This window comes from Bidens hawaiensis, unplaced genomic scaffold (genome assembly GCF_021521415.1).
Source record: "Bidens hawaiensis isolate Kalapana, Puna unplaced genomic scaffold, B.hawaiensis_p1.1 tig00034202_1, whole genome shotgun sequence".
In the NCBI taxonomy this organism is placed as follows: Eukaryota; Viridiplantae; Streptophyta; class Magnoliopsida; order Asterales; family Asteraceae; genus Bidens; species Bidens hawaiensis.
Genome location: NW_027505311.1, coordinates 127,512 through 145,312, shown reverse-complemented (window position 1 = coordinate 145,312; position 17,801 = coordinate 127,512). Strand labels below are relative to the sequence as shown.

The window sequence follows — 17,801 nt, the reverse complement described above, 5'->3', positions numbered from 1 at the left end:
TTAAGACAAAAAAAAAAACCGGTTTGATTGAAAAATACCACACCGCTATATGAACTGACGGTTTAGTTTGGTTTGGGAGCGGGTTTGGTAGAAACCGGTTTGACGGTCCGGTTTCCAGTTAATCGGTTCTGAACCGGGTTTTTTTTCACCTCTAGACCCTAGTCACATGTACCACAATTATTTGAGGCCTAACATAGTATGTTAATTCGGCCCAAATACAATTAGATATCGACAGCCCAGTTTGATAATAGCTAAACCATGGCCCAATTATATTTAAGGTATACCCGACCCGTTACCGGCACTGGCAAGTGGTAACTTAATAAAAGGCCACTTCCTTCCCCATTTCCGCTTAAAATCAACAAAATTAGGGTTTCTGCGATTCGATCTGAAAATGGCGATGAGAAAGTTTTTCAACGAGATCAGGGGATTGAAGGTGAAGGACGTACCGGCACACGTGAAGCCATTGGTGACAACAAGCAACGCCAAGAATTTCATCCAGAGATCATTGGACAATTACCATGCCAAATACATTCAGACCGATTCGATTGTACCGCTATATCATGTCTGCTTTGGTGGCATGATCTTCTCTTACCTTGTCGCCCTGCCTGAGGAACGCCGTCACCTCGAGCACCAGCAGCATGCCAAGGAGCACGGCGGCCATTGAGTTGCTCATCCGATTCAGGTATTTTAGCTCACCTTTTTTAGATTTTTGATTATCTGATTTAATTATGTATGGAATTGGTAGTTGCAAATGCATAAAATTGATTTGAGTGAGGAGGACTTGACATATAGTCAGATCTGATTCGAATTGACTGATAAGGTGAATTGGATCATTAGCAATATACTACTAATATATTCATAAGGTGAATTGGATGCTTAGTGGTTATAGAAGGGTCTAACATGTATATATGCTCAATGTAATAATAATAAGTTGAAAGTGTATGCTTGTGGTAATAACACAAGATAGTAGAGTTATTAAGATTATATTCTTATGTATATACAGTTGATTTTCAAGGATTGAAGCTAAGTTATATACTAGGAAGTAGGGGCTGTCTATATCTCTGATTTGGGGTTGTAGTGACGCGCAGTTGTGCGCAACATATTTGGTGTTGATAATCTTGTATATTTGCTAAGTTATAGAGGTTGGATAGTTTGGATCTTTATTAAGAACGGAGGTTTAAATGTTTCAGGTTATAGAAGTAAAATAACATAAAAGTCTTATGCTTTAATATACATGTTATGCTTGCGTGAGAGGAGACAGGATTACAAGGATAGGCGGCAAATAAAAACAAAAGCATGATAAGATTTTTAAAGTTGGGCACGTGTGATTGTGTGTGATGCTCAAGCTCTGTGTTTAATAGTTCTTTTGCTGTTTTTGATTTTGCATCTGTTTGTATGCTCAACACACGTATATAATCACACATCAGTATTCCCAAACTTTTGGATTAGCAAACCTTTAGAGTGTGTTCGTTTCACATAATTCGTGAGAATTCAAAGGAACTGGAATTAAAATCCCATGACATGGCGTGTTCGTTTCGTTGGAATTGGAATCTTAATTCCATTTTGGTGTGTTCGGTTCAAAGAATTGGAATTTGAATTCAATTCCTTCAAATTCCTTTAAATAGAGGGATTTCAAATTCTTCCAAAATGTGAAGGAATTCTAGGAAATTCATTGGAATCTTATCTCGCGTTTTTTTTGTTTTAACGGGGACAACGAATAAAACATTTTAGTTCTTTTAGATTTTTTGTTTTTAATTTATATTTTGAGTTATGATTTTTTTAGTATTATTTTTGAATATTTTTTGAGGGGTTTTTATCTTAATAGAAAACCCATAAGAAAATTCAAAAAAAATAATAAAAAGATCATAACGCAAAATATAAATAAAAAACAAAAAATCTAGAAAAACTAAAATGTTTTCACCGTTATCATTGTTAAAAAAAAAGACCCTCTTTGATTCCTATTCATTTGTCAAACGAACACATTAAGGATGTATTTGGATTTCAATTCCCCCCAATTCCAATTCCTATTGGAATGTTCAAATTCCAAATCCAATTCATTCAAATTCCAATTCAAATTCCATTCCATTCCGTGAAACGAGCGCGCCCTTAATTCATTTGTCACATACATGTGTATCTTCACCCATGAACTCATCTGTATTTGTTTTGCTTGTAAAGGAATAAACATAAAATTTAGCAGGCTTTATCATTCTTTTTATTTAGATAGTGTAGATTTTGTATCTGAGTAGAATTTTTTGGTTGTTTTTGTTCTTTCCTTTCTTTGATACACTTCAACTCTTCAAGCAACATAAATAAAGAAACTAAGAATGGCCCATGTTACATGTTAAAAGGTAACAGTTTATTCATCCAAATTGCACAAGTCCTGAATCAATACTTGTTAAGTGGTTATATATATATGGATGTTTTGGTGAAAAGTTTTGGGGGTAGTATATACAGAGCTGTATTGGAGAGTAACTTGGAACGAATGTGGATGTTTTGCAATGAGAATTTTGTGGATATAATATAGGAAAAGGATATGCTAACAAATTGTTTTATTATATTTTGGTATACTTTGTCTTTCAGGGTATAGTTTCTTTTGTCATTTGATGAAAAAACATGTAATTATATATTTGTTGTGATTTGTAGGTTTTTGAAGGAGCATCAGAGATTTGAATTTGGTCTGGAGCACCAAAATAAATGAATTTTCTTTTATTTTGTATGAAGAAAAAACAAAACACATGTTTGGATGTCATTTCTAACCATTAAACCTTCCCGTTGATTTGTTTTACTTTCTTTGTATGTGTTCAAATCCATGGTGTGATAAAAAAAAGGAAAAACTAAGTTGGTTTGTGAAAAACAAAAAAATAAATATGTGCAGTGGCGGACCCAGGATTTTTTTGACAACGGGGTCCTATTTTTTTCGGTGTTCAAACTTTTCAGGTCGGGTCGGGTCAGGTCAGGTTGGGTCGAGATGAGAAACATAATAAAAAACAATATCATAATAAAACACACATAATATACGACATCATTCAAAATGATAAAGAAACATTACAAATTCTTAAAGTTCTTTCAAAACAAGGTCTCAAACTTTCTTTTTAATGATTCTTGCATAATTAGCCCTAAATTTCAAGTTTTTAAGAAAACTAAGTCACAATCTAACAACAATATACAACATACAATAACCAATATGAGTATAATTATATAAAAACTCAATCAACTAATTAGCCCTAAAATTACCTTTATTATGAGACAAAATCGGTGGAAACAAAGACATATAAGACCAGAGAGGGGTGAACTGTGGCTGGAGAGAGGCGAAGGCTGGAAAATCTGAGAGGGTCGTGAGTTAGGGTTGAGCAGTGGGTTTTGAGGTGTGTGGTGGAATATGCTAATTCTTAATTTAGTTATGTCAGATGTATGTTTTTGAATGTCTAATAAAGTTGGGATAAGTTAACACCCAAATGCCAAAAGTCCAAAACTAATATTGAGTTTATCAAAAAAAAAAAAAGCGAAAAACATAAAAAACGAAGCAGCCAAGTCTCGAACTCGCGTTTTCCGCATGGAAAAGCAAGAGAGTTTCCATCAGGCTAGAAGAGTAATGTGGACATGGGGTCCAACTACTAATTCTTATGGGGTCCTTAAAAAATTTATGATATCGCTTATAAGAAATTTTTAAAAAACATTGGTGTCCCGAGACACCGATGGTTACTACGTGGGTCCGCCCCTGAATATGTGAGTGACGAATGTTATATTAGGTCATCCAGTATACACCATGGAGGCTCATGCGAGGTGCCTATGTGGCTCAAATGACAACACCGCGCCTCCCATCTTCCCCCATGTGTGATGGGGTGAGGCCGTGAGCATGAGGGCCATCATGCTGCTCATTCTCATTTCCCATTTTGTGACCTAACCGGGCACCACTTACAACATCATTGAATCATGTTTTCTTTTTTTTTTTTTTCCTTTTCTTTTTTCATTTCCTTTTTTCTTTTTGGTCTTCATTTCATTTTTGTATTTAAATAATATAAATAAATTAAATGGTGGAGAAAGATTGAGAATAGACTATAGAGTATAATATGTGTTGAGTTGTGAGGTTGAATAATGGAGGAAAAACTTAGATGGCGTTGATGTGACAAGTTATCGAGATTGAGGAATGATGCATAGCCTTATCACTACTCCTTGCTACACTTTGGATCACACATCAACTCCTCAGATCATGCATGCGCACGATATGCAATATAGTGGGTCATTTTTCTTCCATCTATGTAGTGGGATTTAGTGATTTTTTCGTGTTTTCCATTTTCCATTCAAATTTACTTTATGTTATATGTATACCTATAAAAGGACTTGGATGCTTAATGAATGATATGTTGAAATGTTAGTTAAATATACAAGATTCGTGATATGTTGAAATGGTAGTTAAATAACCACCACCATACACAATAAGGCCTTGCCCATATCAAAACTATTAGTAGGTTTGAGGATAATGTGATGTGAATAAACCATATCTTTATTTAAAAGGCTAATGAAGTTTTTCAATAAGACACCGACTCTAAAATCATCCATAATCAACAATCTATATGACTATATCAAAACCATAGACAATAAAACACAAAAAGTAACTAAAAGTGTAGCATTATAATAATAATAATAATAATAATAATAATAATAATAATAATAATAATAATAATAATAATAAAATAGAAAGATAATTACAGTGGTAACACAAAAAACTCAAGTTAAAATTGTTATTTACAAATGGAATATCAGCCGACCCGTTACCGGCACCGGTAAATTGATAAAAGGCAGCCTCCTTCCCCGTTTACGCCTAAAATCAAAGTTAGGGTTTCTGCAATTCGGATCTGAAAATGGCGATGAGGAAGTTTTTCAACGAGATCAGAGGATTGAAGGTGAAAGACGTACCGGCACACGTGAAGCCACTGGTGACAACAAGCAACGCCAAGAATTTCATCCAGAGGTCTTTGGACAATTACCATGCCAAATACATCCAGACCGATTCAATCGTACCGCTATATCACGTCTGCTTTGGTGGCATGATCTTCTCTTACCTTGTTGCCCTTCCTGAGGAACGCCGTCACCTCGAACACCAGCAACACGCCAAAGAGCACGGCGGCCATTGAATTGCTCATCCGATCCAGTTATATTAGCTCACCATTGAATTGGATGTGACTGTATTGATTGGTGTTATATATTTATGTTTACTTGTTGCCTTTTTATTGGAGTTTGGCATTAGCTCTAAATTGTTGTTGAAGCATCTCGTGGAATACCGCAAGATCATTAGCACTATTTGGTGTTGTTTACTATTGACATATTATTATGCTAAAGTTTAGAACGATAGTGCGAAATAGATAAATAAAAATTACAAGTTTCTTTACTCCTTTGGTGATGTTTACTAATGACTATAGAAGACGTTTAACTAGTACCAACTGACATGTGCTATTTGTGTGTTAAGATTTAAGATGGAATTTTCAAAAAGGATTGATCTTGTGATATGACTTCACCTTTGAGGCCGTTAGCTTGAGACTATTAGGGGCTGATAGGAGGTAGTAACTGCCAAAAATATGTTTTAAGTATTGCATTTCCTGTTGTAGTTGTCTTAGTCCTGTTTATTTGATTATTAAGTATTTTTGTAGTGGAGATCAGACTATCAGTCCCTCTTGAATTGGGCCAACTGTCTTACTTATATTCAATAAAATTAAGCTTTTATTTCTGGTATCTATTATCTTGCATGGTTTAATCGATACTGAGTCTTTTGATTTTATATACTAATTTGGTGGAAGATCGAATATGATAACAAGTTGAAAGCGTATACTTGTGGTAATAACACAAGATACTGGAAATGGGGCCAAAGTGAACCTGAAGAGCAACCATTGCTATAGGTTTTAAGGTTATACATAGTTGATTCTCAAGGGTCGCAGCTAACTTGCTAGGAGGTACGGGTGCCTTCACCCCTGGTTTGGGCTTTTAGTGATGTGCAGACTGCAGTGTGCACGCCGTATGTGGTTTTGACAATCTTTTATTATTGCTGATTACAAAATACCAATACATGTATAAAAGTTTTATACGTACGTTAGTGTGCTTGCATGAGAGGAGGCATGATTAGCATGATAAGACTCAAACACAACCATGTGTTCAATGCTCAATCTAAGTGTTAAAATTTCTTTTGCTGGTTTTAATTTTGCATTTGTCTGTATGTTCATGCATATATGAACAAATCCCAGTATCCCCAAACTTTGGGTTAAGACTTAAGCACATCTCTATTCCGCGTATCACATATATGTATATCTTCACCCATGAACTCATCTATATATATTTCCATGGTAAAGGAATAAAGATTAGCAGGCTTTATCATTCTGTATTTTTGGATACTGTAGATTTTATTTTTGATAAGCTTTAACTCTACAATGCACAAGTACTCACGTGTTATATCACACTGACACACGAGGGACTAGACCCTACCTTTGTGAAGGCTAAATCAAATGATGCTATTTGCGTAGACTAATAGGAAAAAACAAGTTCACAAAAATGCTAATCAATAGCCTATCAGTTGAATCTTTGAGGAATTAGTAGATGGTATTATTTCAAAGATTTAGGTGCATAAAGCTGTATTGGAGAGTGGTTGTTTTGCAATGAGAAATATGTTGTGGATCTATCCTGTGGCTTTAAAAATCAGTGATATATAGGGATAGGATATGCTAACAATCTGTGATATATAGGTTCTTGTTATTGGACAAAAAAACATTTAATTATAGGTTTGTTGTGATTTGCAGGTTTTGGGAAGGAGCATCAGAGATTTGAATTTGGTTTGGAGCACCTAAATAAATGAATTTTCTTTTATTGTTGTATGCGTGGAGGCAAAACAAAGCACATGTTTTGGACATCATTTCTAATCATTAGACCTTCAAGATGATTTCTTTTGTTTGTATGGATTTTAAGTCCATGGTATGATGAAAAGGAAAAAAGTTGGTTGGTGAAATAAACTAATGTGTGAGTGAGGAATGTTTTCTTATTTCTACTTTCTGTTAAATTACTAAATCCTTATTAATTTTAAGGAACACGAAAAAAAAAACCTGTGGTACATGTTCTTCTGTAGTTGCTTTAAGAAAGCTCCCCAAGGATAAAAAAATACTGCACGCTATCACTTTTGAGATACAACTTTTAAGCTTTACTATAATGTTTAAAAAATATGCATTTGTTTTCATGCTATAAGAGTAGCCAATGGTAGAAACAGATGGAAAAGGCGGGCGGCATGTTGAAGGCTTAAATGTTAAAACAACACGGCTGTACGTACCATATCACATGTTACGCTTGCGTGCGTAAACAAATGCAAATATAAGTGGCCTATAGAACCAAAATCGACCTTCTTTTAAGTCTTTATCGTTGACCGAGTAGTATAATTTTGATTTCTAATGTTGTTTTGTAGTTTGGGCCTCTAACGTCTTGCTAGTTGTGATGTATTAATGAAAGTAGAGGTGCAAAAAAACCCGAACCCGGAACCAGACCCGAAATAAAAACCCGGAATTTTTTTTTTTAATACCCGGGTTTTTAATACACGAACCCGTACCCGACCTTACCCATAGGGTGTAACATCGAAGAAATTTCGAGTTCAAAATGCCAATTTTTCAAAGTTAAAGGATTGAAAATGCCAAGTTCCAAACCTTAGGGTTTAAAATGAAAATTCTGATTTCTTGTCCTATCGCGATACATGATGGACAAAAGGATAAGCCCATCGCGTATCGCGATGAGGCTTCTGACACAGTGTGCCACGTGGCACACGGTGGCACCACCTGCTGCCACGTGGCACCGCTACTGCCACGTGTCGCCACGTGTCGCAACGGCTGCCGCGTGTCGCCACGTGGCAGACCTACCCTGTGGCTAGACAGACCTATATCGCGATACGCGATAGGTCAGCCCAGGAACCCATTGCGTACCGCGATGGGACCCAAATTTTCGTCTATAAATAGCAGGTTCGGGGTCTCATTCTTGGCACACCAAAATCAGCTCTCAAGTCTCTCTCTAACATCTCTCTAGAATATCCCAATCATATAAACGATTTGCCTCGATAGCGTGCCCCGATTCCTCGTTTGTGTACCAACGTTCCCTCGAAGTTCGTGCCACCCTCCACCCGCATACGACCAGGATGGTATTTGTTCTCGAAAGGCGAGTCATCAATTTTTGAAGATTGGTGTTCATCGTTTGGAGTGTCGAGAAAGTGAAGCGGCGTTGGAGTGCTGCTCAAGTTCTTAGGGTTTCCAAAACGCCAACAAGGTTAGGCGTAACGACAAATGAATATAATATCATATTAAACTATAAGGCTGGCTTAAGTCGAGGTTATACTTGATATCTCGATAAAAGAAAAGAAAAGAAAAGAAAACACAACAAAGAAATGAATGAAAGAATGAGTATTGAATATTGTTAAATACGTATATATGTGTGTAAGTATATATGTATACTCTTTGTTATGAAAATATTATTTAATGAATAAATGAGTATTCTTAAATAATAAAAGAAAAAGAATACGTTTCTTAGAGAAGAAGAAACGTCGGGTTTTTATATAAACTAAAGGTTTATAATTACTTTTAAACTAAATGTTTTTAAGTAAAAGAAAATGAACTAAAGGTTCATCGAGGTTGAGATATAAAATAAGACTAAAGGTCTTAAGCCGGATTGTATATCCGACTAACAAATGTTTATACTCGTACTATAGGTGCGAGATAAATAAGGGAAAGACCCTCGGACGGTGAGTGAAGCCGATCCCAAAGCGACAAGGTGAATACGCCCCCAAAATTCTATAACTTATTTTAAAATGAGTCAAACATGTTATATGAAAATTTTTTACAAGGACGCTCTCCTGCAGGGAGTACGACCTTATGTGTATATTTACGGGTACTTAACTAAGTCGAACGCTGCGGTGTTTGCTGAGGTGACCTAGAGTAGAGGCTCGAATTTATAATTGTGTTGTTTGACTTTATTATTCCTAAGCCACGTTGGGCTGAGACAGGCGTAGTCTCGAGGGGTAATAAACTAAAAGAAATTATTTTGCGTCAGCGTGTTCACCAGCATTCGTTGCTGACGTATTTTATTTACATTTTGCAGGTGAACAAAGTTAGCACTTTGAGTGGCGAAGTGCTTTGAATATCCGATGGCTCGGATTTATTTTGTATAAACTTAACATATGAAAATGGTGGTTTGTAATTATAAAACAAGTAATGTGTTGTTAACAACTTAAACGGGTATTTTATAATCTCGTCTTTTGAATATATGTAAATATTTTGATCCTTGAAGTTTATAAAGTCTTCCCCAAATTAACGCAACTCTGATTTATTTACAATTGTGGTACCAACAGTTGGTCGCACTCCTAGGCCTAAGATGGGGGTGTGACAGATTGGTATCAGAGTCATCGATCTTAGCAAATTGGGTATCATTAAACATTACCCAAGCTTCGATCCAAGTATAGGAAATAAACGTTTATTTGTTTTAGGGATAAGATAGGCCGGTAACCTTTCTTTCCCTCTCTACATTCTAAACCACCCATAATATTAGATGTCATTCAAAGCTCATATAGAAGACTTTGTGCGCAAGGCAAAAAAGGCTGGAATTGCCGAACCTTATCCCGAGGACAACAATAGCGATGGGTATTATGAAGCATACTTTGACCAAGATGTGGAACATGACTTGACCAAACCCGTGTACTACCCTAGAAGCAAACACTACCCAATAAACGTTCCCGATAGTCCACCAAAGCAACGGATTGAACCACCAAGGCACTCAAGTTACCATCCACCAACAATACCAATGTATCACCCCTCCGAAATACCAACGTACCATCCAACGGAGATCCCCACTTACCAACCCTCGGAGATACCGTAATACTATCCGACCGGGTACCTACCTAACTCTCACCCATCCTCCGACTGGATGAAATACCTCTCTGATCAACAAAAATGGCATACCGGGAGCTCCACTTTTAATGAAGTCAATTCCCAACCAAAAAACGGTGAAGGACCGTCCCGCAAACCTAGAATGAGGGTAATGATGCCCTGTGAAATTTTCCAGATGATCCCAATAAACAATGAAACCATACAACCCATGGAGGAAGATGGACCTGAAGAAGAAGAAGAACCTGAAGAAGAGGAAGAACCTGAAGAAGAAGAAGATGAGGACCCCGAAGAAGAGGAGAATCCTGGGGAAGAGTTGGAACCGGAAGAAGAGCATCCCGATAATCCTAATGTGTAACAACCCCAAAAATGGGGCTAATTTTTTTTATAAAAAAAAAAAGAGAAAACTTATTATTAGATACCGAGTGAAATGTTAGTCGAATAATGGAACCGATTGTACGTCAATGGGCTTGGCCTGAACAGTTGAAATAATAACTAATGGTATCGGCCGATGATTACGTATAACCTGATAGAGATATGGATAAGCTTAATAATAATAATACCGTAATTTAAAACATGGGCTCGACCCGAATTTAGAAAACGAAACCGAGACTTGTTTAACCCAAACAAACTTGAAACTGAAAATTTCATAAATCATATAAACCAGTTAATAATGATTTAAAGCATATCAGGTATCAAAAATATTTAACCCAAACATCAACGATTTCGTATATTACCGTCCGGTCACCGAATCAAATGAAGCAAAAACCGACAAACGAGATTCGTGACGCGCTAGATATTATCTAAATTACATAACTCTGTGTTTTATTTTTTTTATATTAAATTTGGTTCCTTATTATTTATTTTAAACTTATTGTTTGAATTTTATAACAAATATATGATAAGAGATATTATGAAAAATTACAAAATACTCTAAATCAAATCTCAAAATCCCTGCTCTCCAATCACTAGCATCTGACAGTCCCTGCCCCTCTCATCTTCGACCTCAGCCTGCTTCCAATCAAGCTTCATGCAGTTTTCTTCACCCAATGTTCTGCAACTTGATCTCACTTCTAATAAACTCTTTCAATTTCAATCATCATGCTCAAAACTCCCATCTGCAAATTTGCTTTCTGTTGCAGCACTTGAAGAACCGAAGTTTCCATCTACAATCAAGATTTCTGGTAACCTGTTATGCTCTAATGAATATCCATTCAATTTTCTTATAATCCCTATTCTGATTCTAATATAGTACTAAAATCCCAGCCCAAACCTATTCTCTTCCTGCTCTTGGAGTGATCACAGATACAGAACTAGCAAGCCCGAACCCATGGAACCTGATCGAGGTATATGTCTGTGACTGTGTATTAATCCTTCTTTCTCCTTAATTCTAAGTGTTTCATGATCCATATGTTTTTCTATTAAACGACCTGCCCTATACATGGAAAATCATGATCATAAACAAGTCACAAACTCTTTCCTGAACCCTAACTTCTTACAAGAGATAACCTGATTTTTTTTACAAACATAAAACCTGAATCGAAAACTGGGTAATTAAACAAAACAAATGACATGTGAAACTAACTCATTTAACTTCGTTAAAGTAACCAAAACTTGCAGAAAATAATACTGGTTTGAAACTCTAAAAACTACATTATATGCAGCCCCAAAACCGGGGCCACATTAATGGGCATTCGGTAACTCGTTTAAGGACAAACTAGTTTGAAAACCGAACAATAAGTGAGCATATTAAATTCTGGGCTGTTAGCATGATTTCCAGAAGTTAAACATGTTTATTTAATTCCTTAACTTGGTATAAATCAGCCTCAAAAGATAAGATGTAACCGCGTGGTAAAAACCGTTTAAACCGACACTTTGGTAACCCATTTTAATAAGAAACAAGCCGTGCAACTTAAGTAATAATATGGTATCTTTTTGCAGCCTTAAGTATAATATTTTCATAATATATTCAGTTTCAAAACTATTCTAAGTGAAACATTGTTTTTATTTTTACCGAACAAAAGGCGCTAACGGGCCCAAACGAACCAAAGCCACTATTAAGGTTTCGAACACCCTAATATCAATATGAAACTATAGAGAAGTCATTTACAATGCATTTGAATAGATTCAAACTTGTTTTGTGGTGAAGAATGAATTTTTGCTCAATAAACTTTGTTAAGGGCATTTTTAGATTGAAAATAAGACAAATATAAAACTGATATTGTGAAACATGGAATATTGGTTTTACAACAGAATTGTGATTTAAAATAGCCATATATGCCTCCTAAACTATTTTGGGGTTTGTGGGGTTAAATAGGAAAAATCGTTTTAAGCAAAAGCGATAGTTTTGCCAAGAATCGAATTGTTTAATGTTTAAGAAAACGAACTAACCTAAGCCCGGACCTGTTTATAAAAAGAATATATATTTTTGAAACTATAAAATCATATTGAGAGCAACCCCAAAACCGTGGCTGGATTTATGACCAATCGGTAACTCGTTTAAGGGTAAACTAGCTTGAAAAAGAACCTGACAAGTGACCTATTAACTTCTAGATGTTTAACCTAATTTCCAGAAGTTAAAACACATGTATTTAACTCATTAAACATGGTATAAACCAGCCCCAAGAGATAATGCTAAAACCGGATATTAAAAACCTTTTAAATCGTCACTCTTGTAACTCGCTTAACTAAGAAATAAGCCCTGCAACCTAATTGATACTTTAACATCTTTTTTTTACAGCCTTAAACATAATACTCTGATGAGTTATAACCTGACCCGGAACTGTTTTACATGAATCATTGTTTTTATAACCGAACAAAGACTCGAAAGAGCCAAAACCGGGCCCGTTAGCGAAAACGCAGCCATGAACATATTTTCAAAACCCAAGAAATACCAAAACAACCTATTTTTATGTATTATAGAAGGTATTAACAAGTTGGATAACCAAAAGTGTGTTTTTGTTAAAATTATAACGAAAGGGCATTTTTGGAAATCAGTTACTTCTTAAAAACTGAAATTATGAAAATATGATATTAGAACAGAAACTTCTGAGTAAAAATGGGCATAAGTTAGCTACAAAATTTTAAGGATAAGTGTATTTAGAACCAAGGCCCGTTTACAAGTTTAAAGTTATTGTTTCGTCAAAACCGACAAACGGGCCGGTTGTTAAAGACTAAAAGACTTCAAAATATAAAATGGATATTTTTCCGGAAGTTATAAATAAAATTATTTATTATGATGTTGTAAACCATTTTTTTATATATTTACAACACACTTTTTTGTCAAGAATTGGCGTTTAAACGTGACTTACGGTAAAACGACATAAACCGAAATAGCATATTGAAAAATACAAAATTATGAAGTTTTTGATTTCTAACAGTAAGTATAAGTTTATAAAACCATATTTGAGTCTTTACTTATTTTACCAAAATTACTAAGTCTTTAACCCGATTTTTGCCGAAACGAAAGTGCGGGTACTAAACCCGTACAACACAAAACTTTCATATTTTGTATAATATATGTTTCTGGAAAATTAGAAGTTTTAGTTACAAGAGCATTCGTTTATTTAAACTATTCTTTCAAGACATCATTAAAAACCGACAACACCGGTTAACCGATATTGTCAACTTTTGAAAACACAAGCCATGGTTGTTTAAATAAGAATCATTAAACTTTTGACGTCGATGAAATGTATATTCTATGGTCGTATGGTAACCCAAAACCTAACCGAAAACCAGAACTTTCCAAAAATGGAAACTTTATGGAAACCTGACAAATGAACCAATGTAACTAAAACTCCGGGAAATTGATTTATATACCAAAACACAAAACATCAATCTTATTAAGTTATTTAAGTACAAACGCCCCATAAAAGGAAACTTTACTCATCGAGAATCAAATACGTTGAACAAAATACGTTGGAAAACACCTAACTAGTACACAATACTAATAGCGAATTTTACATTGTTCTTCTCGATAACTTATTGTTGATTAATATATACACTAGGCGTACTTGGTGATTTCTAGCATAGTGCAAGCTCATTGATTATTTTTCATATACACATTGCATACGGACTAAGGTGAGTTTCGTGCTGTCCTTTTTACTTAAACTTTTTGGGCTGGATACATGCTGGTTTTACTTATGGTGTGATATTTATCAAGAGGTGTTTTACTGCTAAATTTTGTCCCAACTTTTACACAATCATTAGCCCGAGGGAATGGGCCGGAGGCTTGTATGGGTAGTACTATTTGGGAGACCCCCACGCATAGTGACCCTATGTTGGGTAAACCACACTGAGATCTGCGGATCGTTGCGGCATATAACCTACGTGTTTGATTATTGCTTTTAGCAGGGTGATAATCCGGGACGGTTTAACTTCTAGTATGAGTTGGGGATACTTATGCTAGTTGCAGGTTTGATTGTGGACTTGATTGATGTGCACCATGCTTTATACTTACATACACGCAAACTTGCGCGATTTTATAAATGAACTGTTTTATGTGTATGTGAGCTAAACTCACGAACTCACCAACTTTTTAGTTGACACTTTTTAGCATGTATTCAGGTACCTTATGGATAGTGATTGGATTAGCATTGTAATGAGTATGACTAAAGATAGAGGCGTAAGTCGAACAAGAACAAAGAAGATTAGATTCCAAGAAGATTAGTAGAACCAACCACGGGATTGTAGCAGTGTCAGAGAAGAGATAGTTGTGTAGTTACGCCTTGTCATAAATACTTAGTGCAAACGTTGTAACTTATTTTTATCAATAATATTCTGCTGCTTACACTTGGTACCGATTTGTCCTTGAAACTCCCAGGCCCCCTACTGGTAGGGTGTGACATAATGAGATATCAATGGATGGATCACTCACTTCCCAAAATCCAAGCTACGGTTCTGTTGATCCATATGTTCAATACCTTGAGAAACTCAATAATCAAGTTTCGTCAAGCTTCCCACCATTCCAAGGTGTGATTCTAACAGAAGAGGAACAAGCTGATGAGATCCGAGAACAAAAACGTGCTGCCAAAACCTATCTCTACCTTGCATCCGACATGACTTACGTTCCGTATCCAGAACCGAGGAATCACTACGAGATGGTGACATTGGGTTACCGTGACCCACCTCCACAATATGGATACCCCAACGTAGTCCCGCAGTCGTATGAAGAACATTTGGATCTTGCTCTACGTGAAACCGACGATTGGAGAAAGAAGGTAGCTGAGGAAGGAAAGAAAAAGAAGAACATGGGAGAAACACTCCTTCGCAAATGTGGCAAGATAACGAAGGTTGTGAAGAAGTTTTTGAAAGATTAAAGATAGTATGAGAAGGATGAAGTTGTGTGTATAATGTAATATTATGTGTTATGTGGAAAATAAAAGAACGTTTGAAACATTCTTATGTAATGTAGGATGATCAATATATATATATATATATATATATATCCGTCAAAACGATATATATATATATATATATATGTGTGTGTGTGTGTGTTGTAAAATAAAAATATATATATATATATAATTTGTGATATATATATATATATGTATGTATAATAAAAAATGTGCTTAATAAAAAAGTTGTTAAAAATTTCAGATATAAATTGAAAAGAAAAAGAAATATGTCTGAACAAAGTAACAACAATGAGAATGCTCGAAAAGATGATGAGAAAAGAAAGGGGAAAGACCCCGTAAATCAAAAAGAGGAACCAATTCCCGATAAATACATGAACCAAATTTGAAGAATGATAAAGAAAGCGGTTAGGGAAGAGTCTGATTTTAGATCTCAATCTAGACAATCTAGAAATTCTCGATCTGTTAATCCTTCCAAATCCGTTAAATCCCGTCCGAAACCGTCTCGTGTCGAGGAGAGTGTTCATGAGTCTAACGCCGATGGTGGAGTTAGGCGAGAGTTCAGAAAACTCAAGATTAGTGGGTGTTCATTCAAAGACTTCAAATACTATGGACCAAAAGAGTTCCATTGTGATAAGGGAGCCATCACGACTGTGAGGTGGCTTGAGGATATGGAGACAATTGTAATCACAAGTAAGTGTTTGATTAAGAGAAGATTCAATATTCCGCCCTTATGTTCAAGGGTGAAGCACTTGAGTGGTGGAATGCTCTGTTGATGAGCAAAGGGAGAGATATGATGTATGGCTTGAGTTGGGATGAGTTTAAAGCAATGTTGATGACAAAATTTTGTCCCATGTACGAAACCGACCAAATTCAAACAAAATTTCTTAATCTCAAGGTCATAGGGACAAATCTCCGAGAGTACAATACCAAGTTCCATGAGTATTGTCGCCTTGTTCTCCAGCTGGTTAACCCTGAATCCAACAAAGTCACAAGATATATTTGGGGACTGCCGCGGGAAATCCGCGACATGGTAAGGTCACACTTACCTCAAACTGCTGACTCTGCTATGGAGTTGGCCGGTTATTTGATGGGCGGCATGGTCCGCAACAAGGAAGAGGACAAGAAGGTTACAACAACAACAACTCAAGGGAAAACAAGTGGAGGAAACAATCGATTCAAAGGCAAGGGCACAAATCAAAACCGATTCAATTCAAACGCCACACAATGCAAGACTTGTAGGAGGTATCACAAAGGACGATGTAATTTAGCCCCTCCTCCTTAAGTTTGTGAATCTTGCAATCGTACGGGTCATGATGCTGCTGATTGATGGAAGAAAAAGATGACTTGCTACAATTGCAAGGAAATGGGCCATCTGAGTTTCGAGTGCCCAAAGAACAAACCCGCTGCTGGTGGTGCGGGTGGAAGTGGCAAGGACAAGAAAGGAAATGCTCGAGTCTTCATACTCGATACAAAGAAAGTCTCTGACATGCCGGAAACCATTACCGGTACGTTCTTAGTCAACGACACCTATGCTAGAGTTTTATTTGATTCGGGTGCGAATTTGAGTTTTATAGATTATAGCTTTTGTAGTCTATTAAACGAACCATTAACAAAATTAGATAAAACTCTAAGCGTCGAGACTGTTAGTGGCAAAATCGTAAAGATCTCCGAAGCTCTTGAAAACGGAAAAATACTTCTAGCTGGTTATATTCTGCCTATTTGTTTGTTACCCATGAGTCTGGCTGGTTTTGATATTGTACTTGGTATGGATTGGTTATCCGATAACCATGCTCGTATCATCTGCAATAGCAAAACCGTTGAACTTCAAGCCCCCGATAAACGAATGATACGAATTGAAGGGGACAAAGACGCTGGCCAAGTTAGCATAATCTCCATGATTAACAAATGTTTGAATCAAGGATGCCTCACATTCATGGCCTATGTCACTGAAGAGTCAAAGCCAAAAGAAATCAAAGACGTTCCTATCGTTTCCAATTTTTCTGACGTCTTTCCTGATGAACTTCCCGGAATTCCTCCCGATCGTGAAGTAGAATTTAGGATCGATCTTATTCCCAGTACTGCTCCGATCGCCAAAGCTCCAAATCCTTAGCGCCAACCGAAATGAAGGAATTGAAGAAATAACTTGATGAGCTTCTTGAGAAAGGCTTTATTCGACCGAGTTTGTCACCTTGGGGAGCACCAATTCTATTCGTTAAGAAGAAGGACGGATCAATGCGTATGTGTATCGATTATCGTGCGTTAAATAAAGTCAGAATAAAAAATCGTTATCCACTCCCTCGAATCGATGATCTTTTTGACCAACTTCAAGGTGCTAGCTTCTTTTCAAAAATCGATCTTCGTTCCGGCTATCACCAACTCAAAGTCCAATCCGAAGATATCCCAAAGACTGCTTTTCGAACAAGGTATGGACATTATGAGTTCACGGTGCCGTTTGGACTTATTAATGCCCCAGTTGCGTTCATGGACATGATGAATCGTATTTGCAAACCTTACTTGGATAAATTTGTTATCGTATTCATCGACGACATAC

The 17,801-nt window shown here is 36.2% G+C and overlaps 2 protein-coding genes across 3 annotated transcripts; both read left to right on the top strand.

Annotated features, from left to right (window-relative positions):
* Positions 1-329: 329 nt before the first annotated feature.
* On the top strand, positions 330-6,911 carry LOC143612284 (uncharacterized). 2 transcript variants are annotated; one of them, XM_077086310.1, is made up of 2 exons: positions 330-682; positions 6,786-6,911. In XM_077086310.1, exon 1 carries the CDS (start codon positions 392-394, stop codon positions 662-664), a length of 273 nt encoding a protein of 90 aa, XP_076942425.1. In that variant the 5' UTR covers positions 330-391; the 3' UTR covers positions 665-682; positions 6,786-6,911. The 2 variants fall into 2 exon arrangements, with proteins under 2 accessions (XP_076942425.1, XP_076942424.1); XM_077086309.1 differs by lacking the exon at positions 6,786-6,911 and adding an exon at positions 2,644-2,785 and having other exon boundaries at positions 331-682.
* On the top strand, positions 4,803-6,866 carry LOC143612286 (uncharacterized). Its single transcript, XM_077086311.1, has 2 exons — positions 4,803-5,152; positions 6,786-6,866. Exon 1 carries the CDS (start codon positions 4,863-4,865, stop codon positions 5,133-5,135), a length of 273 nt encoding a protein of 90 aa, XP_076942426.1. The 5' UTR covers positions 4,803-4,862; the 3' UTR covers positions 5,136-5,152; positions 6,786-6,866.
* Positions 6,912-17,801: the final 10,890 nt, after the last annotated feature.

What these genes read in the sequence shown, in the direction of transcription:
- LOC143612286 (XM_077086311.1), top strand. Translation starts at nt 4,863, where the DNA reads ATGGCGATGAGGAAGTTTTTCAACGAGATCAGAGGATTGAAGGTGAAA.
- LOC143612284 (XM_077086310.1), top strand. Translation starts at nt 392, where the DNA reads ATGGCGATGAGAAAGTTTTTCAACGAGATCAGGGGATTGAAGGTGAAG.